General features: G+C 45.0%; 1 protein-coding gene across 3 annotated transcripts in view; it reads right to left on the reverse strand.

Moving 5' to 3' along the window:
* Nucleotides 1–23312, reverse strand: part of PPARGC1A (PPARG coactivator 1 alpha) — a gene marked incomplete at its 5' end in the record, with an annotated part of 599914 nt that overhangs the window by 426376 nt on the left and 150226 nt on the right. Inside the window, one exon of one of the 3 annotated variants that reach the window (XM_081129083.1) lies at nucleotides 1349–1413. The exons of the other annotated variants lie outside the window; for them this stretch is intronic. Within the exon in view, the coding sequence (XP_080985209.1) occupies nucleotides 1349–1366 (18 nt within the window). The remainder of the gene's footprint in view (nucleotides 1–1348; nucleotides 1414–23312) is intronic. 3 annotated transcript variants of the gene reach the window in all.

Here is a 23312-nt window from a genome sequence, read left to right on the forward strand (position 1 = left end):
CAGTGCAGCTTGCTAAGAAAGATACAGACAAATGAGAACCTTTCCAGAGGGGTAGAGTCTGGAAGTCGTGGCATACAAGCTCCAGCTATCGAGGGAACTGAAGCTACCAAGGACACCATTCTAAGGGGGACCCAATAAGTGCCACCAAACACTTGAAAGGGTGACACTTCAGAGGAGGAAAACTTGTTCTTTGTAGGTTTGGATAACAAAACTGGTACCCGAGGGTAGAAGATACATAGAGTGTGGATTTGGGTTCAACTCAAGAAAGAATGCTGTAACGACAAAGGGTTGCCCCTTGAGGCAGTAGATCTGCTTCTAGAGGTTCTTGGACACCCATCAGATGAATCCTTATATTGACCAAGAAATTGCATTAGATGGGATATGTAGACCCTTCCAGACATAAGATCTGACAGGCCCATGAATCTCAGGGTAACTCAGAAAAAGGAGCTTGACACTAATAAGGAGTCATGACACTTAATATATTTCTCTATGTCAGGAGTTTTTAAAGGGTGACAGCCACCTTTAAAAAAAAAAAAAGTACCACATGCTAAGTACTGGGCATGTCACCAGCCGGTCTATAGTTGTCCACATGATGCCAGGGTACTGGTTAACTTAGCAAAATAAAAAGATGTGCCATTCAACAGGGAGAATCAGTGGAAGCAGTCACTTTGGGATTGCAGTGTCTGCCTGCTCTCTGCTTGTGTGGCTTGAAGCCCTTGGCCGTCCCATGGACAGGAGGCCACTCCCAAGCCACCTGGGCAGTAACATGGTCAGGGAGGCGTGATCCACAATGAGTTCACCATTCTAGTTGGTCTCCTCCTTCACCCAAGTCTGGAAACACAATACTGAGCAACTTGTCTAAGGAATGTCTCATTTAGTTTCATCATTAACAAAACATTGCTGACTTTAGTGAAACACTCAGTCTCTCCCAGAAACCAACCATTTCTTTAAGACACAAATCTACTGCTCAAAACACAAGAGTTAAATGCAAGTGTAAAAAAAGGGGGAGGGGGGACAGAGAGGTGGGGGAAGAGAAATAAAAATACCTGCATTCAAATCCAGGGTTCATATCAACATTTTTATACAATATGCAGACATGTATTCTTCAAAATTATCTAGTAAACATTGACTCAATATCGGGGGGGCAGTAGGTCAGGCTTTTCTACATCCAACATATTGACAAACCATTAGAGAGTTTAGAAATATTATATTCCTCAAAGGAAGTCAGATTATTGATATTTGGTATGAAACTTGGTGTTACCGATTTCCTAATATGGCATGAACAGACATCTGATATTTGCACTTTGGAGTAAAAAAACAGAACATGACAATAATGTGTTATACTTACAAAGTACCCTTCATCCATGGGGCTCCAATTCTACCAATATTAGTTCACTGATTTTCGCAAAAAACCTGAAAGGCAGAGGGTAAGTTTGTGTTACCCCCACTTCACAGATGGGGATATTGAAATGCAATAGGCAAATAAATTATGGGTCCAATATAGTGAGAGAATTCAGCAACAGGAGGACAAGAATTACAATTCTCATCTTCCCCGGCACAGTGCAACTTGACCACCCACCTTTTCCTTGGGGACTGATATTTCCCTCGTAACTTCTACCATGGTCTCAACACATTAAACACAGTTCACCCAGAGTAAAGACAGTGCTAAATGTAAGCCTTTGCTTGAATGAGCCCAGACTCCAATATTCCTTTAATACCAGAAAAAAGGTTAAAAATATTTCCCATATCCAGGTTAAACACGGAGGAAAAATTAGATTGACAAAATACAACCATCCAACTAAAATTTGGCCTGAAAATAATGTTACTACTGTTCAGTTTGTTATAAACTTGTGTTCACATGTCAGCATATGGACATGTCTTTAAAAATTATTCCAAGGAAGTCAGAAAGCTTCAGAAGTAATCTTGCTAACAACATTTTTAGAAGGGTGTATTTTTAACAGCTCTTTCTAGGACACCCATCCTTTCTACCACTCTCAGGCCATTTATTGATTCATGCACTGACCATATAGTCAATATTTACGGGGTTCTTACTACATATAAGTTTTGCACTCCATGTGGATTCTTGGAAAACACAAAAATGTGCATGACACAGGTCCTATAATCAAGAAACGTATCATCTTATGGTTTAATGATCTGAGTACAGTGAAAACCACTCTGATCTAAAACTCTCCAGAAAGATCTGACAGTTTCTAGACACACCTGGTGAGTCATAGACACCAATCCCAGAAGGATGGCACCTTCAGAAATTACTCTCAAAAAAGATGACTTTGGGCTCCGTTTATGAGCCATACTATTTGGGATTAGAAAAATGCAAAAAGATGGGTCTTCTTAAAAATGCCTGACCATATCCTTCCCAAAGCCCATGATTTGAGGGTCATGAGGGTCATGATCTCCCACTATCTTCTCAGTGGCAGCCACACTGACCTGTTGGCTCGTCTTCAAATCCCCAAGCCCATTCCCACCTCAACACCTTTGTCTTCCAATCGTTCCCTTTTCTCAGGACAATCTTGCTGCAGGTATTTCCATGATCTCTGCTCATAGTCCTCTTTGGTGAGGTCTCTCCTGAGCACTCACTTAAAATAGCTCACCGTGCTCTGTCCCCCACTGCTCTTCCTCTTTGTTGGTCAGACTCACCACACCTACCATTACATGGCCCTCTCTTTACTCACTTTCCTATGCCCCACCCCTCCACTAGGACATAAGCTCATAAGAGCAGGAACTTTTTACTCAGTACTAAACCTCAGGGCCAAGGCACTCCATAAATGCTGGTCGAACGAATGAATCACAGTGCTGAACCGGGTGCTCTGCCCCTTTCCCACATCTCCTTTTATTCTCACTGGGGTCCTGTTATAATTACAGATAAACAAATTAAATACTAGATCATAATAAATGTTTCCACCCACAAACACTCACTGAAATGTTCCTGAAAATATAACAAACACCAGTTTTTATTATTTTCCCTTCTCCTGATTGCTGGCGCACTGGGCCAAGGGTCAGGTGACCCCGCTCTCCGCCCAGGTCTCCTGTGAGTTGCTCTGAGGCCCCGGCCTCTCCGTCCTCTGGGGTGTGTTTCCAGTGGCAAAATAAGGACAGTTCAGAAGGTCATTTCCAAGGTTCTTTCTGGTTCAGAAACCATGAAGATCAACATATAAGTGATGGGCCAAATTATACTCCTACATCTCCATCTCCTGATCTAACAGCACTATGCATAAGCTTACCCCAAAGGTAGCCAGGTCCTTTCATACTAAGCAGGTAGGAATCCCAGAGGAAAGGGTTTGGTCATCTAATCACATCTACAAGCACACAAACTTCGGACAAACACCACAGGTATCACTGAAAACCTCCCTCCCCACCCCCATACACACTATCACACCACCAACATAGGACAGACGTGCAAAGAAAGATGCCACGCCCGCTGTCTGTGACATCTTGCATCACAGACACTTCACTGGCATCTATAAACAGATTTCTTGTTTACTTGCACGTTAATAAAACTCACACCTTCGCCAGTCAGAATTTTTTCCCCAAGCCATCAGAACATGCAAAGAGACTTAGAAGCAATTAACATTCACAAATAACAGAGCAATCAACGTGGGAATCGCTAATGGGACTGGACAGAATCCGAGAGCAGATACTAGGGTAATGGCGAGCCCCTGACATAGGTGAGGGTGTTAATTCTGGAGGGAGCCTTGGGTATGTTTCCAGTAGCTTTGTAGGGCTGCTGTGACAGGCACATTTGCCTCCTCTATATATGGTTCCTAGCCCCCAACGACATACTTTTTCTTAACAGCTATTGAAAAGAAGGCATTTTTGCATCGTTATAACACAACCTCTAGCATTAATGGTATATATTGAATTCAAGTTTATTTTTAAATTGCCTACCTGACAGAAATGTTAAAATGTCATTTTTCCCCCACTTTGGGTCTCTAGACTATCTTCACCTGTTAGCTCTTGTAGCTAGAGGCCACAAAAATAATAGCTATGAATTTCCACCTTGACGCTTCCCAGATAACTTTTGCCACTTTCTTGCGTACACACGGTTCATACATCCCCCGTGCAGAGGAAAACAGGGACATTCCCATTCCAGTGAGCTCTGTGCTTGCCTCCTTGTCAGTTTTCCTGACCTGTTTTTGTAAATATAATTTCGGAAATCAGCACACCCCTCCCGCAGTTTTCCACCCTGCTGGGAAAGCCTCTGAGCAACAGAATGTTTCCATTGTTACTCTCGCTGCCTCCCCTTGCATTGCCACTGCATCCATCTGAAATGCCAACGTCAGGCAAATGTCCCTTCACCCTCCAGGGACACCCGCCTGGCTCGCCCTCTCCCTCAGCCTGAAGTGTAAATGCCCCACCTTCTGAGCCTGGACCTCTCCACCCCCGCCTCTCAGTCCTCAGCTCGCCCCCCCCCCTCAGCACTTCTGGGTCATCTGGTCTCTCTCTTGACCAAGACATTCACCTCTAATTACAGGACCCCTTCCCTTATCTATGGACTGTGAGGCCCAAGCAGGCAGAACAGCTGGTTTGCTCCCATTTGTTCCTTTGGATGTAATTAATCACAGTCTGGTATGATTTTCTTTATTCTGTGTGCCTTAAGAAAACAAATTTGTTCCAAGGAGGGGCTTTTACATTTTTTCATCTACGTTATTGCTAGATACAAGTATGTGATTGGGTAAACCCCATTCGTCTTGGTGATATTTTTCTGGTTACTCTATTTCAGTCACACTCTGTTCCATTCCTTTCTCTTCATTTGCTGTTCCTGGCTATTAAGCAGTCCCATCTTAAGAATCCAGCGTGGGGGGGGGGGGGGTTTCCTTCACCTTCCCACCCCCAACACACACCCATTATGAAAGTGTGTCCCTATTTAAAGCTTCCAGTTATTTCCTGAAAGCGATCAGCCGCCATACACACCCTGCCGCCACCAGGCAGTGGGTGCTGAAAACCTATTCTGACAAAAATCTCATACACCAGACCCCGAGTGGAGGGGAAGTTACAGGCCCGTGGTGAGCATCCCTCCCTTTACCCCTGTGGCGGGCAGCTTCCTACTCCCAGCGCAGGCCGAAGCCGGGAGGCGCCAGGCTCCGAGGTCCCCCAGCACACGGGTCTCAATCATCGCCTCGCTCCCCAGAGCCTCCCCACCCCAGGGAGCAGCAGTGGAGATTACAGTGCTTCGGGGGCTGTGGCAATCCAACCAGGGCCGGGCGGGCTTCAGGCTCTACCACGGGGTAGGAAAACATTTGGGCAGCATGGCTTTCTGCTGCATCTGCACTCCACACCGGTCCCGAGCTCATCCCCGACGGCTTTGCAGAAGTGGAGGTGGCCCCGCCCCCCCCCCTTAGGAGCAGCAACTCAACGGCCTTCCTAAACACCAAGGTATCAGGAGCACTTCTGCCATAAAGGAGTGAAGAGCGTGTGTGTGTGTGTGAGAAATTCTGACTGTATCCACCCACAGGTGGAAGGGGGAAAGGGAATGGGAAAATACTGAACAAACACACAGATTTTTTTTTTTAACTTCAAAGATTAAAGGAAACCCATTTTTCAACCCTTTGCCTTACCTAAGCACCCAGTAAAATATTCCGCTCAGTCTGTATTAGTCAGGGCTGCTCAGGGGTCCTTATCTTTCCCAGATCCCTTTGGCTGTCTGATGAAATCTATGGATCCCCTTCTAAGAAGAATGGCTTTTAAAGGATTGCAAAGGAGATTAATTATATTGAAATACTTTTCCAGCCCAGGTTAAGAAGCCCAGCAGGGTGTGGTCTCAGTCGATGGGAAGCAGAGCTGGAATCTGGACTTTTTAATAGGAAACTCGGAATTTCTGCTGAAGGGATTTGTGCTGTGACAGGGATGGGCTGTAGCCGACACCATGAAGTGACTACACACCTTCCTGTGCACTGAGCCCAGCTGCTTCTGCTTTGCAGACAGCCCACGCCCATTGACCCGGAGCCCTTGCATATTTGCTGCACTGGAATAGCCAAGAACGTAGGCTCCCTTGTATTTACAACCATAAGCTGGTTTTAACTACTCCTGAGAGAAGTAGACAAATAAAGAAAACAATCTGAGGAGTCTAGGGAAAGTAGAATTAATGATAAAGACTTGTTTTGAACATTTATCCTTTCACCAGATATTTACTGAGCACCTACTCAAGCTTCACAGTAGTGAATAAATGACCTAAAGGACTTTCCCTCAAAAAAGTTCATGTCCAAGTATGGGAGACACAATGTAAGCAAATAAACAAGTAAATACATGTCCAGAGAAGATAAATGCTGTGAAGAAAAACAAAGCAGAGGACACTAGAGAGTATAATAAGGGCATGAACTCATACTTTATGGAGCAGATATCCCATCTGCTGCCAATACATATGTCACCAAGCTCCTACTATGTTCCCAGCCCTGGAATGGGTTCTGGGGAGGCCAGGAGAGATACAGGTGTGGAGGTGGAGGTGGAGGTTAAGGCCGAGGCGGAGTTAGGCGTATAGATATAGATATATGGATGGCTGGGTGAACAGGCATGGCTATGGATATATACACATCACACGCTTGGTTTCCAGTGATTTACATGTGAAGGGTATGCAGTCCTCACCCAGAGGGGTCTGTGAGTGATGGTGCACTCCTGACAGCGGTTTCCTTTAAAGGAAACTGATGAATGCCTCTAAGGGCCCCAAAAGTGGGACAGGTGAAGAGGGGTCTGTGTCTGCTGGGCTGAAGGGCCTGAATGTTGGAAGCATGAGGTCAGTAATCATGGTTTTCTACCTCTTACCTCACTGAGTGGCTGGAAGCAATTTCCACCACTGTGAGGTTCAAAGGCAGTGATGCCAGGAAAGTGCCCAGCACAGTGCCTGGCACTGAGGATTTGGTGGCTGAGCCCCTGTCCCACTCATCTTCTCATCCAGGAAAAAATTAAAAAAGGACACCAGAAATGCAAAAGCCCCAAACAAAAGACTATGCACCCGGAGTAAGTACACTTGACCCTTGAACAATGTGGGGCTTAAGGTTACTGACCCCCCCCCCAGTCAAAAATCCAGACATAACTTTTGACTCTATAGTCAGTCACCCCTTCACATTTGCAAATCCAAACAATTCTGGATCAAAAACAGTATTTTCCATCCGAGATGGGAAACCACAGTTGGGAATGAGAAAATACTGTTTCAAATCATCATTGGCTTGAATCTGGCAAGGGAAACTCACAGATACAAAGGGCCAACTGCATTTATTGAAAAAAATCTGCATATAAACGGCCCTTCAAAGTTCATACCCACATTGTTCAAGGGTCAACTGTATACAACTGCTTTTGCTGATTTGTTTTGTCTGTGGGAATATTAACAGACTACTTTTTAAAAAGTCCACAGTGAAATGCATTTTAGAAACCACCAGTGAAATGAAGTCACCCAGGTCTCTGTACTTGAACCCCTCTGATTCTTTACTATGCTGATGTGCATCACTGGAAGAAATGAGAACAATGGGGTGAGATCCCCACCTTATTTGACTGGGGAACCCTCTCGCATGGAAAATCACACCAGACGGTTGTTCACTGGAATAGACTTTGGGAAACGTGGGTTTGCTCTAAGGACAAATGAATCAAAAGCTAAGGAACATATACCCTATTTGGCCCTGATGTGGTCTGGTGGCTCTCTTTGAAAAGGCTGACTTGGGCCTGGCTGGGCATGGCTCAGCAGTTGAGCATCAACCTAGGATCCAGGAGATTGTGGCTCGATTCCCGGTCAGGGCACATGCCTGGGTTGTGGGCTCGATCCCCAGTCGGGGGCGTGTAGGAGGCAGCCAGTCAATGAGGACTCTCTCATCATTGATGTTTCTATCTCTTTCTCTCCCTCCCTCTCCCTTCTTCTCTCTGAAATCAATAAAGATATATTTTAAAAAATAAAATGAAATGAAAAGGCTGACTTGGGCATATTTTCTGCCAACAAGAAAGCCTACTAGTAGTGTCTCCTACCCGCTGGACCATGGCAACGTCTCCTCCTTTTCCCATAAAAGAAGCCATTATTCTGGGACCACAGTGCATTTGGGGGAAGTGTCTGCAGCATCGGAACACTTCTCATTCCCTTGGACAGGTAATTCCCCTATTTTCTGCAATAAATGGGCTCTTAAAACAAGTTCTGTTAATTATGCTCTTTAAAGCCGAATCTTCTTCTGGCTCCACTGGGAAACCTGCTGCTTAAAGTCACTCTGGGTTTTCTTTATTATCAGAACGCTTCACGGTGCGCGTGCCTTACTTTCATAAACAGAAGCTCAATGCTGGGAAAGAGAGAAGAAAGGCTTCAGGGGGGTGCGGATACACCAACGATTAGTCCCCAGATTACCTACTTTTACATGGAGATTTTTATGTATGGGGCTTTTCATGAAGATCCTACTTAATATTAGAACACTAGATACATCTGAAGAGGAAGGGGTAGGAGAGGAGGAAACTAGGGCCAAGATTGTTCCTCCCATGCCTAGAATTCAATCCTGAGATGGGGAGAGGAGGAGAGGGGAGGGGAGGGGAGGGGAGGGGAGGGGAGGGGAGGGGAGGGGAGGGGAGGGGAGGGGAGGGGGGAAGGGAGGGGAGGGGAGGGGAGGGGAGGGGAGGGGGGAGGGGAGGGGAGGGGAGGGGAGGGGAGGGGAGGGGAGGGGAGGGGAGGGGAGGGGAGGGGAGGGGAGGGGAGGGGAGGGGAGGGGAGGAAAGATAACCAAGAGAGGAAGAAAACAAGAGAGGGGTAAGCAAGAGAGTTGTTGAGAAGCCTAAGGTGGGAAGGGAAGGAGGGGAGGGTGGGAGGGGAGAGGAGCTTGAGCCCACAGATGAAGTTGACCCAAGTCAACACCAAAGGCTTTGTGCAAGGTCTCCAGCCTTGCGAATCAAGCACAGAACATAACCGTAGATGCCGGAGTTCGTTTTGGACTAGAGGTCTTACGTGACATGAAGTTTAACGAGAGGGGACTCGGAGCATTTTGCAGGCCTGCTGCGGGCTGTGGCCTGGCCGGGAGCCTGAGCCGCCCAACGAGCAGCAGCCTCCCACCTGGGACAGGGCCCACCAGGCGAGCTTAACCCTGAGGCCTGCCACTGAGGAGTCGGTCCGTGGTGTTGGTTGGTGGGGGTAAAGGAAGGAGGATGGCGGGCTCTGGTGAATCCTTTAGTGATGTAACTGATGTAGTGGGGGCCCCTCTGAGTTTAGGATCAAGCAAGTTCTTTCAATCGGTCTTTCACGAGAGCCTCTGGGGACCTGTTTGGTTGGGGTCTTACAGATACCATGGTAAACAGCTTTACCCTCTCCCGGAGAAGGGGCACCAGCAAGGAATAAGAACATCTGCTGATTGTAAGAGGCCTGAAGAAAATGAAAAAGGAAAAAGGGACTGAGGGAGACTGTGGCTCCAGGGAAGGCGAAATATGCCCAGGGCAGGCATCTTGAAGAAAGAGCATTTCAGCTAAGATTTGAGTAAGGAGAAGGACCCCACCCTGCAAAGACCTAGGGCAAGAACAGACCTAGCAGAGACCCGGTGTTCCTGAGTCTCCCTTCCAAGCAACCAAGCACTGGCAACACTGGATTCAAAACACCGACATGTTGAATCTTAAAACCTTAAATTGCGCCCTTTGCCCGCTAGGAAAATGTATCCTGAAATATTTTTACAATGGTTCAGTTCAGTCTCCTCAAGCCCTTCTCTCCAGTTCCACCAGAAGGCCCAAAGAGGCCAGGCACGCCAGCCTCCTCGAATAAATGAAGCTGCGCTCATCAGCCACTTTTTAAAAGTCGGGGCTTACTTCAGAGCTGAATGACTTGATTCCTCCCGTGATGGAATACATTACACTGATTACAGGGTTACCCACGTGCCATTTGGAAAAGATTGGGCAACATTCCTCAACACTCCACCCACCAACAGACAAGAGTCGTACGAGCGGAGAAACATAACGCTAATACTCAAATGCCCTCCATGTCCTGATCCCACGATACAATTTCTCTCCGCACCTTTCTAACCAGTGTTAAGAAAGGGGGTGGCTATTTTGGTACAACACAGCTCGGAGAAGGTAAAAGAAAACAGGGCCTGCAGAGGCCCAAATATAAAGCTGTTCCCCTGATCTGCACACACTAGGCGCTCGGTAAATATTGGTTGCTTTCCCCATTCCCTTTTCCCCTTGCATGCCAAAACCCTGAGTATTGATTTTCATATCAATAATTTGCCAATAACATATTAATTGGTTCATTCTTTACCTGTCAGTCTAGGGCTGTGTTTTCAGCCCTGTAGCAATTGATTTGGTTTCATCAATTCATAAGAATGTCTCGCAGCGAGAAGAGGGGTGAGGAGGTGGGAGCTTTATAGATGTGATTCACTGCTAATCGATAATTAGCATTTTATGCTCAAGACAATCAAATTCATATTATTTTACATTTAAAGTTTTTAAAGGAATGCTTCCTAAAAGCCGAAATGAAAACAGGGTATCACGAGTTCAAACAAGCCATAAATTAGACAAAGCAGCATAATTCTACTGAACACCATTTTATTAGCTGATCAGCGTGTCATTTTTTTTTTCTGTTGGTATCTACTTGCTGTCATGTAATTTCCATAAGGGCACCATCTGTATTTATAAAAGAATTATCTTTGTGATGATCTAGCAATCTACAAACAACGGTGATATTTAACTTTTCTTAGAGGATCAATTTTAGAACTGGGGTAAAGGATTTGTAAGTCTCTTTTTCATGATAAACCGTAAAAGGACTTGTTCATACACCTCTGTGACACTGGAGGCACTGGAAACAGGTAAACCAAAACAACCAGTAAACCAAAACAACCACAACAAAACATGATTTTGAATTATTAAAATGGTAAGGTTCTGGATCTTGACTTGGACACTTTTTAATCAAGCAGGATGAAGCTCTACTATAAAGTCCAGAAAAATAATCATAAGTAAAAGATTTTCTTTTCTTTCATTTTGGCTAAAAGGGCAAGTCAGTTTTCAACGTGATCTGATTCGGTGCCCTGTGGCTCAGATAGAAGCGAGTATTAGCCACGGTCACCGCTATGGGCTGAGTCAGGATCCAGCTCCCTCAGTTATGACACATGGTCAAACCTCGCCTTGTGCGGCTCCTACTGCTGGTCCTGCCAGGGCACGTCATTGGCCAGTGAAGCCGCTGGGGATGAGCCAACAAACCCCTCACCACTGATGGAATAGAAATTCCTAATAGATTTCCTCCTGTTGGGCACAGGCTTCATAGATGAGTGACAGAAGAGGGAAATATTTGTGTAAAGGGTTTCACTGGCTACCAAACAGGGCCTCAGAGAGAGCAGTCTTTGGTTTTATACAGGTATATTAGTTCAGCTTCGAGTCATTACAAAAGAGGAAGATGCAGTTTGAGAACATCAGAAAAGACAAAAATCTCACTCTTGGTTAGGATATACATTTCTTTGCTAATAATCAGTTACTTTGTAAATTTAATTTTAAACAAGATTTAAAAGAATTTTGATTAAAAATATCTATGGAATACTAACCAACAAAATACAAAAGCAGAATACAAACTAATATTTGTATTTTATTGATTCTTTAATGTGTACATGTTCATGAATTCCTACCATATATCAAGTATTGTATTAAGTAGCAGGCACAGTAAATAAAACAGATATAGTCCCTGCCTACATGGTGCTTAATGTCTTTTTAAAAAAGTATGTGTATGGATAAAAAAGCTGTGATACATTTACACCATGGAATACCATGCAGCTGTAAAAAAGAAGGATCTCTTACCCTTTGAGACAGCATGGAAGGAACTGGAGAGTATTATGCTAAGTGAAATAAGCCAGGCAGAGAAAGACAAATATCACATGACCTCATTTATATGTGGAATCTAATGAACAAAATAAATTGAGGAACAAAATAGGTACAGAGACATGGAAGCATGGAATAGATTGACAAATCTCCGAGGGAAGGGGGTGGTGGGAGAGATTAACCAGAGAACTTACATTCATTTATGCATAACCCATGGACACAGACAATAGGGCAGTGAAGGCCTGGGATAGGGTAGGAGCCAGGTGGAGGCGGGCAATGGTGGGAAAATGGGGGACATCTGTAATACTTTCAACAATAAAGATAAATACTTTTTTTAAAAAGTATGTGTAAATGAGCAACTGAGTAGAAAGTCACCAAATCATATTAGTGATTGAATTAAGATATATAACTACTCTATTTTCCACTCTTTCTAATATAGTTTTATTGCTTTTAAAATTTAAAACAGGTATTTCCTTTAAGTAATTTGATTATGCACTAGGATCAGGAAGTAATCTTCCTGAATATTGATTTTTGTATTTGTTTTGTTTGTTCAAACATTATTCATCGAAATATTAACAGTCAAAGAAATTTTAATCATTGACTTTTAGAAATATTTTAAGAAAATAGTGTTCAGGAAAACATAACAAAAACACACTCAGGAGTAGAAAATGGGTTTTCTTGGGGCAAGATAAGTAATCAGGGTCATTTACCCCAAGAAATAACTTGATTATTACCTCTGTGGAAATGAGCATATAAGAGAATGAACTCTGGAAGCAGAAAAGACTCTGGCTCTACTGCTATGTAGTGAGAATCTCTCCCCACCTTAGTTTTCTTACCCATAAAAGAAGCATATCACAAGAATTAAATGAGTATAATAAATGTAAATAGCATAGCATGTAGTCCTTGATCACCGTTAGCTGTCTTCATCACCTATCATCATCATCATCACAACCATAAAAAGAATTGAGCGTCCACTGTAATAAAGGGCAGCTTCAGAGTATCTTGGCTGCAACTGCAAATGAAGCTGGTAACAATCTTTCTTGAGCAAACATTAGAGTTTAATTCAGAGTCCTGGCACTTCTGTTAACTGTGCAAACTTGGAGAAAACTCTTAAACTTCTACCTCAGTTTTCCCAGCTCTAAAATGGATCTACTAGAACTTATTTAATGAGATAATGTATAAGGAAGGACCACCATATACATACTCATTAAATACATAATGCTACCGATTTTATAGAAATGCACATTCTGACAACAATCCACCATAAAATGGGCGCTTTTTTAAGCAACCCAGGAAAAAAACTCCCAGAAAGATCATGAACTTGGATTTCAGCTCCACTATTCACTACATGGGTAAAATCTCTTCAATTCTCAGGCCCCAGTTATCTGGCCAGGAATGGGGAAAATAGTATGCTCCTTGTAAGTATTAGAAATTAGATGTGCAAAGTACCCAGGAGGGGGTCTAACATCAGACACACTCACTAATAGGTACCTTCCATTCCTCTCTGCTAAACCGTGAATCAGAATATTCCATTTTTGATATGTATATCCTTACGCTCTAAAACCCTCTAAATGAAAAACATCATAAATAACCTTTGGGTGATCTTTAAATAATTCTTTATGGTTTGGAGGGGAAAAAATCTATAGAAACATAAACTATCCGGGGTGTCAAGTATACACTGTAATCATTTTGTATGATCACTGCTAATACAGTTCAATCTAAATTACAGTCTCATATTTGACATAATTATACATAACCAAACACTAATAAAAATTGCTGCCTTATATTTCAAATTAGTAATTATGGTAGTAAACATTAACAACATGTCAGATATAAGATGGTGATTTGTTCCGAAATGTATTAGAGATCATTATACTGTATGATAATTTTAATTACAGTTAGGTAGCGAGGGCTCATGCAGCGGTCTACAGCTCCAAGTGTGTTATGGGAACCAGCAGGTCTTCTTCAGCCCTGGCTCTGACTCCCATTATCCAAGTTCAGGAAATGTACAATTCCTTCTCCACCTGCAACTAGAGAACCCGGTTTCCCACGGAGAATCAGCATTTTCACAAGGCTTGGAGCCATTCTTCCAGGGTTTCAATCCCTGCTCTGTCACTTTCTGGCCATGTGAGCTTGGCCAACAGTAATTTCTCTGTGCCTCAGTTTTCTAGCCTTTGAAACGGAAAACCTAGTAGTACCTACCTACCTCAAAGGATGCTAACAGCAGCTAAATTAGATCATTCTGCAAGTAACACTTACCCTGGCACCTGGAACACAGTGTCTTCCATACATACTAATGGTTGTAATTATCATTTTACATTAATATAAACCTGATCAATCATTTTCCTGAACGCTTAAGACTATGGTCTTAATCATAGTAACCAGATATCCTATTTAAAGGAGTAGAAATGTGCTGAATGTTAGCTTCTCTCCCTCAGGACACTCTAGTCTTCAAAACTTAGTTTCTCCTTCCTTCTCTCCTACCATGATTTCTGCATTTCTCACTCACTCAGCGTGTGAATCAATGGAAAGACCCTGTTCTTTACATGTTGACCTCTCAGGAATGCCTGGCATTGGCTCATTCCTTTTTGGCTTCTATCTCTGTGTTGGCTTTGACCATGGCCTCTAAACATAGTCCAGCACACAGTGCGTGCTCCAATAATGGAGAGACACTGAGAAACTCCAATCCCACAGTGAGTGGAAGAGGCATGAGACTCCCACCTCCACCCAAATTACAACTTAACACATGATCACTGGCCCCTTAAAATTTAGGGACTTAATGCCCCTTGCTCCACCCTTTGCCCCACCTCACCTACCCCCCCCAAAGTTAAATTTGTTATTCTACCATAAAAACCATTTGTGTATTCAGAGTTACCTATTTCCACCCTCTTTTAAATATCTCTGGATTTATTCAACATTAAAAATAAATTAAAAAGACCTCTGGGTCTTAGAAAGCCTTTGCAGGACTCTCCCAGCTCCAAGATCTCCCTGCATTTGCATGGTCTCCTGCAAAGTGGGAAGGAACTCCCAGCATTATGATAAAGCACCTTTCCTGTCTACATTTTCAAACTGTTTCAGGTAAAATATTGAGGGGAACAGACTGGACTGCTAATTAGAGGACTGTCTGAAACCACCACGAACCACATTTCCATTGGTGCAATAAGCAAAGATTCTTCATTAAAATTGCTGTCCTCTGCAAGGGAAAGCTGTTTCCAATGCAACAGATCTAATTCACGGGAGTGATCATGCAGACCCAGGGACAGTATTCATTATTAACTTAAAAAGTATGCCAAATCAATTAAAAACCATTTTAAAGGGAAGGAATAAAATTTACTTCTACCTAACTGCAGCTCGGCTCTAATTTATCTTCCAGCTACTTTCAAGGGATTTTACTTGGTTCTTCATCTAACAGTCATTGGAAAGGGTAATTCTCGTGAAATTACAATGGCATTTCTTGCATCTTTTAATGGAAATATTCCCATTCTTCGGAAATAGAGAGCAGCTCCTCCAATAAAGGGTCCCTTCAAGGTGCAAAGTGAAGAGCCCCGGGATCTGCTTGAGAATAAAGCATTGCATTGCAGAAGCTGCTCGGACTCAAAACTCTGCCTGCATCCTATGACAAATTGTATTCCAAATATAGGTTATTCACAACATGTTTGTTATGGGGCCAGGCATATGAATTCCTGCCCCGTCTCTCTTTACAAACATGTCAGGACTTGTGAACCCTTAATGAAATGCAGCATTTTGGAGGCAAGAGGAAGCTACAAAAGATGCCAAACACAAGAAGTTCCTTTCCTAGGATTGGGACCTTCTTATGCTAGTGAGTTTCCCATCATCAGAGACATCGTGTCATCTCAGAACCAAACACGTGTTAGAGGTCATTGAGATGAGCGACCCATCAGCTTACAGATGAACAGACTGAGGCCTGGGAGAGAGTGAGATTTTTCCAAAGTGTCTGGGCTGCTGGGGGGCAGTGATGACTGTCCCAGGCCTGGCCTGACCATGCCAAGACTGCCTCCCACCAGTTCCACATGGCTGACCAGACTCTAAAGTAGACTTTGCCCTACTGGGGCATCTTTGTATGTCCCATAGGCACCAACCTTCTGGTGTTCCCATAAAAGTTCCATAAAACTTGGAAGGGAGAGTATCCCAGAGGGGTATTTTTCATGCTACAGCAGTTAGTTGGATTAGTTTTACATTTGGCATTTTTTAACCAAGGCCCAGGAGTACAATTCTTTTCATTTGTTAAGTCATCTTCTCCCTTTTAAGTAAAGCACCACTGTTCACGATTGACCAGGCCTTCCCACTCAACCCCTCCCCACTATGGGGCTCCCCAAGAAGGCCAGAGCAGAGGAGCCTGTCCTGGTTGGGGTTTAAAGCCGGGGTCCGCAGGCTTTTTCCATAAAGGGCCGGAGAGGGGCTACTTTAGGCTTTGCTGGCCATGAGTCTGTCGGAGTGACTCAACCTTATTGTGTAAAGTAGCCGCAGACCATTTGTAAACAAACGAGTGTGACTGTGTTGTTAAGACTTTGCTGATCCACGTTGAAACTGAATTTCTTATAACTGTCCTGTGTCACGAAACCTTCTTCTTTTGATTTTTACTCAGCCATTTAAAAACGCAAAAGCCCTTCTCAGCTCATGAGCTAGCCAAATACAGGCAGCGGGCCGGCTTTGTGTGCCCCACACTGCCGCTCGCCACCCCATGTTTGAAGTTACGACAGCTCTCACCATAAAGAAAATTTCCTTTGCTACCCAGATTCTCTCTGCATCTTGCTGTTAGCACTCACCGGCTAAGCCACGCTGTCTAATAAATACGCGTGCTTTCCACTGGTGTGCAATAGGTATTGCTTGAATGAGGCTATGTTGCAGGAGGATGAGGTGGGTGGGATTCCTCCGTCACTAGTGGGAGTGGGGTTCTTGAAGTACCTTCAGAAAAGGGCTTTTCTAAGACTCACACGGAAGGATGAATGATTTTTATTTGTGTAGAATTATATTCCTCGGTTTCCAAAGTCCCCATGTCTTCAAACTAGTCCTGGAAAACATGCAGCTGGGGCTGCAATAAAGCTAGAAGCAAGGCCAGTGTCCAAGGTTTCCCGTCCATAGTGGAGCGAAGTCTGGCAGAGCACCAGACTAGACTCAGCCCATTAGTCCATTGTGTGGGTCCCATGCGGCTGCGAGCCATGCCCCCTGCAACAGGAGTCCCAAGAAAGCAACAGGGTCAAGAGCACAGAGCGCAAGAGAGGGAACTTCCTCTGTTCTGGAGTTAAGTATCTCAGATTTTGCGCCCTTGCAGCGTCCACGCCTATCCTGGACACTGACTCGCTCCCTAGTGTGACTGACAGGTAGGCATCTCCCCAGGTCACCCGGACCTTACTGGGCATGCGTCTAAATTGCCTTTGTGCAGTCCCTCCCCCCAGCGATCTGTGGGAAACAGGCTTGGAGAATGTTCACTGCAGTTTTGTAGCAAAGTTGTATAAATGGCATGTCTATATTAACTAGTCTCCCCTCTGCTCCTTTCCTGTTAAATAATAGCAAAGTTATTCTAATGGTATCAGTTATATCTTAATAGTTAGTAGTTTTAAGACTCACACAGTGCTCCTGGGTGGGTATTTTCTTTGGTGGGTAGATTTTAGTGAAATATAACTGACTCGGTCACCAAGAAACAGTTGTGAGGTTTTGTGATTATTATACCAACCTAGGTAAAAGGAAAACATTCATCCGTGAAACAGTTGATATATGTTCTACTGCTGGATTTTTACCCTTCAAACATAAATACTGTTTTAATTTTGGGGAAAAATATTTTAGTTTGGCATGTGGCTAATATTAGCACCAACAAGTCAGTCGGTGAAATCACTGTCCGTCTTTTGTCCCTACCATGAAGTAAGGAGGAGCGCTCCATTTAAATACCTTTATACACAGCACAACTCCACTGGCATCAGCATATTACAAAAACCAATTTTCTTACATCAACTTCTATCTACTTCTAATTCTGTAGCATAGCTCTGGGGAGTTGCTACAAGGTCTGTGTAAACTGAAAATCTAAATAACATTATGACGCCTATTACAGAACTAATTTATAATCTAATACCCCAGTTGAATTTAATATCCTATTTATTTATTCAAGCAAAATATCTGGAAAAAAATATGTCACATCATAATGTAGTTGTTATGAAAATGGAAAAATAAAACAGAACTTTAGAGAAGGCATGATAATTGCTAGGGGCAGGTATGAGCAAGAATCCCAGAGCCCCTCACACGAAGGAGAGACGGAGCCCTTCAATAAATAGAATTTTTGCTTTATAACGCAATTATTGTCAAATTTAGTATTTTACATCAAATTTACAACTTTAAAATGTGATTCCTATTAATGTTATCTGCTCAGAGCTACTGCAGCGTAAAACTGTTGGCCAACAGATGCCACCTCATCAACTGTCTGTAACAACTCCATTCTCATCCCGATGGAAGAACTGAGTTTATGGCAGCGTTTATAAGCTCGCATTGCCGATACAAATGCTCAAGTGATGAGCATATATATAATACATACCGGCTAATGGAAAAAGCTATAGAGATGCTTCTCGGAATGCTAAGTTTCATACCGATCTCCTTATCTTAAGATAGGGGGAGGGAGGGGGGAGGGAGGGAGGGAGGGAAGGAAGGAAGGAAGGAAGGAAGGAAGGAAGGAAGGAAGGAAGGAAGGAAGGAAGGAAGGAAGGAAGGAAGGAAGGAAGGAAGGAAAAGGAGGGAGGGAAAAAAGGGAGGGAAGGAGAGGGAGGGAGGGAAGGAAGGAGAGGGAGGGAGGGAGGGAGGGAGGGAGGGAGGGAGGGAGGGAGGGAGACAAAAGGAAAATAGGAAGGAAGGACAGAAGGAAAAGAGTGAAGGAAGATATTGTGGCATTTGAATAAGAAAAGCTAAAGAAATCATAAATATAAACACATGGTGAGGTGACAGTTACATCCTACCATGGATGCTCCTGGCCATCCAGGAAGCAGAAAGGACTTGATGGAAGTTTAGTGGGGCTGGAGGAACATTTACAGGAGAGTTCCAAGACTCAGAAAAAAGACAACAGTGCCTGAATCCCTCCAGTAAATCAGGAAATGCTTTCCTGCTCGCTTTTTCTTGAGAGAGAAGCCATGCCTGTGGTTAAGGTAGCAGCCCAAAGTCATGCTTGCTCTAGGTCCTGATGTGTGCAACTAGGGGCACACACACACACACACACACACACACACACACACACACACACGCATACCCACATTCGTAGCACTGACTTCCAGTCCTCACAGAAAAGGCACAATAAGCAGCCATCTACATTGCAGAGTCTCAGGCATTGAAGTCTTTGAGTCTATTCCAAACCTGCATATCTGGACTATTAGCCCTGTTCTAACCTCTTATATTTTTAATAAGCTCCCTGAGTTGTTATGATGCTCCTCAATGTTCAGGAACCAGTGGCCTCTGTGATCATATTTGAAAGTCATCTAAGAAGAGCCCTTTGGCCCAGAAATTATCATAACACTGCTCTCTCCATACTCAGGAATCTCATAATTAGCAGTTCATTCTTTTGCCTTGTAAAAGTTTTCTGGTCTCCAAGGGTAGTGAAATTAACTCACATCTACCTAGGAGAGGAAATAGCTTAAGCCCTTGTACCAGATCATGCCTTGTTAGATGCTAAAGCCCTGTAGAAATTAAACGAGGCACCCCTAAAAGAGCAAGAAAGTGACCCATAAAAGGAAGGCACGAAGACACAGGCATAGACTGTCTTGCACATATACACACACATGGGTTCAGTGAGCACATTCATCTTCTGCACAAAATGCGTGGGTATCAGGGCCAAGCATCCCAGCTTCATCTCGTTCTGCTGAGTACAGTCTGACACCAAAAGGAATTCACATTCAGGTCCCTAATGTGTTCCGGGATGTACTGAGCTCCACACAGGTGAGCCTTCATGGGTGCCCATTTCAAAAACCTACACACGGAGACTTTGGTGTGAGCACATGCTCTGTCTTGATAGATGGCCTCCTCTGATGTTTGCCTTCTCCAAATATAGAGCTGGACCCCACATACACACCACCTACCATTTCCAAGCATCTCTCTTCGCGAAGATTCTATCCCCCTTCCCCCACTATCACCAGCTCAGCTAGGATGCTCGGGGACATGGAGCCCAGCTCTTCCGGATCCATTCTCCCAGGTCTTTGTCGAAGGCATACATATGCAACAGAGCCCAGCTCACACTCTATTGATTATTGCCTATAAATCTGGCTACTCATAAAAGGGCCCCATGAAATACGATCCAGGGACATAAATCTCTCTAAGAGAGATGAAATCGGATGGGAAATAAAATTCCCTCATTTCATGTATTCCCTTGTTTAAAAGACTGACTTTCCAATGAGCTGTGGACATTAACATGAGATTGGCAGGGGGGCGGGGACAGAGGTGGGTGCGGGTCAGACAGACCAGACAGTGAATGCTCCCTGAGCTCCTCACTAGCTGGGCTGGGTCACCAGCAAGTGACTTCTCTCCGAGCCTCGGGTTTGTCATCTTTAAAGTAAGTATAATCAACTCCCTTGCACGGTTGCTGTGTTGATACTCTAATGTACCAAGCGTACACTAGGACCTCGAGATGGTAGCTCTTACAGACAGCATATCCCTTCCTTTAAAATTCTTTTTAACACAAAAAAAGAGAAAAATAATTAGCTGCCCCCAAAAAACATCTATACAAGTCCAAGCGACAGCCCATAAGATGTTTTCATTCATTCAACTGATGTTTTCATTCATTCAACTGAGCACCAACCATGTGTTGGACTTTGTCCTAGGTACCGGAAATTGTCCAAGCTTGTCCCCTAATTTTTAAAAGGTTGTAGTATCAACACTCAAGGTGACACACATGAAGAAAAGGTGCTGGGGAAATCATAAATTTTTTGCAAAATTCCATACGCTGCAGTAGGCTCAGTCCTCGATGTCCTTCGTGAATCTTGAAGAGTGTGTTTGTCCTATCGGAAGCCTTCAGAGGCCTGAGCCCAGCCCTCCCCTGGGTTCTCTTTGCTCCTGAACTAAGGTCGGTCTCTGGATTTCCACACCCTGTTGCGATTTTGATTTAACGAACTAACAAACCCCTACACTGAGAGCTTTATGAGGCAAGAGGCAAAGTCATGTTGATGGTTTGCTCCCCTCCCTCACTAGAAGGGTGCAGACTCATCCAACCACACCTCTGGGACCCTGTTTCTAGACTAGAAAGCCTCCCCCAGGTCACTCCGAGTGACCAGAAGGCCCGCCCCTGAGCTTAAGTGGCTGAGTTCAACACATTTTCCCACAGCAAAATACGACAAACGGCAACTCTTTGTTCTAGAGCAAAAGGAAAAACACACAAGGCTGAGCGATCTTTCCTGGGCGATAGCGCCGTCACCTCTGGCCGGCGAGCCCGGGCGGCCTTCCCCTCGGGTCCTCTGGGCACCGCAGCTCTGTGCCTCTGCGATCCCACCACGTGGCAGAAACCACGACCCACTCTCTTCCCAAGTCTTGAACAATGAAACGGTCTTCGGCTTGAGGGAGCCAGAGGCCTGTTTCCCTTTTTCCCTGAAGCGTACACTGTAGCTGAACCAGGAGCTTACACCAACTCAGCGCTGGGCAAAGAGCAAAGCAAGTTTGGGTGGTTTCTCAGGAATCTTGAGAAAGAGAGAATGCGCGCCGAGTGAGTGTCCTCGCACAGCCCTACCTGTCCCTGGGTCACATGGAGAGAAGCCTGGGACCGGGCAGAGGGAACAGGGAGGTGTTCCGATGACATGCAAAGAAGTAACCGGGGGAGAGAAAAAATGTCTTCTGTCTTGAACCCTGTAGAGGCCGGCTAAGCGCTTGTTATGGCTGTGTCTAACTCTAAACCAAAAGAGAGTAAAATCAAACCAGCAAAGAACTCACTGGCCAGAACCGGCAGACTCTCCGCCTTGATCCACACGGGCCCTCTCCCTCCCGCTCCCGCCACAGATGGTGGCGATGCTCCGCTGGCACCGGCTGCGCCCGGAGGCACCGAAACTTCCTCTGCTGTCCTCTGCAAGGGTGGCTGGCACCCTCCCCCCGCCCCGCTCTCAGCTGCCACCAGGCCATCTTCACCGCCCCCTCCTCTCTGCACCCTGCAAAATGGCACGTTGTGAGAAACGTGCTCGGGACGTGCGGTTTGAGGCAAATAGTTGCTGGAGTCCCCATATGCTTAAGGTACATAACTGGGCCACTGCGAAAAGAGAATTTAAGCATCCTAGAAAACAGCAGGAGGGCAAATTGGCCTTGCCCTCCCAGAGCTATTATTAGAGGCCCAGCCCAATGCAGCCAGAAAGCCAATGTCTAGCCCTCCGCTGGCTCTTCCCCATCCCCCCCCCTTACAGTGCCCCCCGTCACGCCCCTTTCAAATAGGACTGTGCCGGTGCATCCCAGCCAGACACACGTCTCATCTTGAACGGTGACCGTGGGCTCGCAGAGATCAGCGGAAGCGTCCCTTCTCATACAGCAACTTAACGGTCCCAAGTGTAATTCCCCATAATCCCAAGACCACGAGGAACGTGGCATCGCGTTGGATTCGTACTCGTGGAACTTGGCAACCTGCTAGCTCCTCTCTGTGTACCTGCTGAAGTCACAGCTGCTGCCTAAACCTTGTAAATAAGTGCTAAACAAACGCCAAATAAAGAAGCCAACTTCCCAGGAAGCGGAAGGGGCAGGAAATCACGGTTTCTGTTCTCAGAAATATGCTGTGACCTGCTTCAGAGCTGCGTCCTGCCAGCTTAGGCGTGTCTCTATTCTCAGGTGTCTTGGATGCTCTTTTACCTTGGGGGGCAGGGGGGGAGAAAGGGGGGAGGAAGAGGAGTAAAGGAAGGGAAGGCAGGAAGGAAGGGAAGGAGGAAAGAGCAGGGAAGGAAAGGAGGAAGGGAAGGAGGGAGGGAGGGAGGGAGGGAGGGAGGGAGGGAGGGAGGGAGGGAGGGAGGGAGGGAGGGAGGGAGGGAAATAAAACCTTTCCTATTATTTGTCCCCCAACTATTAAGTAGAAAAGATTGGCTGGGAAGACCATACACAGTCTTATTATTTCTTATAGCACACATTTCTATGGAAATTAGAGATTTGGGAGTCAACTTTTCTCACTGGACTTAATCTCCAATTGTGCAATGAAAGTTAATGAGAAAATAGGCTTCATTTCACTTGACCCTCAACTTCTCGGGCATGTGTCCATTGCATGTATGAAGACATCGTTAGGTGGGGCCTCTTTATTGCTCCTGTCCTTTGGCCTCAGAGACCTGTTTCTCAACAGCAACTCCTTGCTGAAGGATTGTGGGGTTAATCCCTCAAGATACTCTGGCGTGTTGCCGTCTGTGTTCTCTTGAGCACAGGTCACGCACAGCTGAATCAACCGACCAAAGATGGAGATGCCCAACATTCCTCGTCATGGGTAAAAACAGACTTTATAAGTGGGCCGTCAGGCAGCCACCTCTATTTCCCTGCCTGTCTCAAAGGACACATCCATCCCATGTGCAAGGTGAGGTCCCAGAAGGAGGTACAGGCATGACATCTGGACTAGACGT

This window comes from Miniopterus schreibersii, assembly GCF_964146895.1.
Source record: "Miniopterus schreibersii genome assembly, chromosome: 1".
In the NCBI taxonomy this organism is placed as follows: Eukaryota; Metazoa; Chordata; class Mammalia; order Chiroptera; family Miniopteridae; genus Miniopterus; species Miniopterus schreibersii.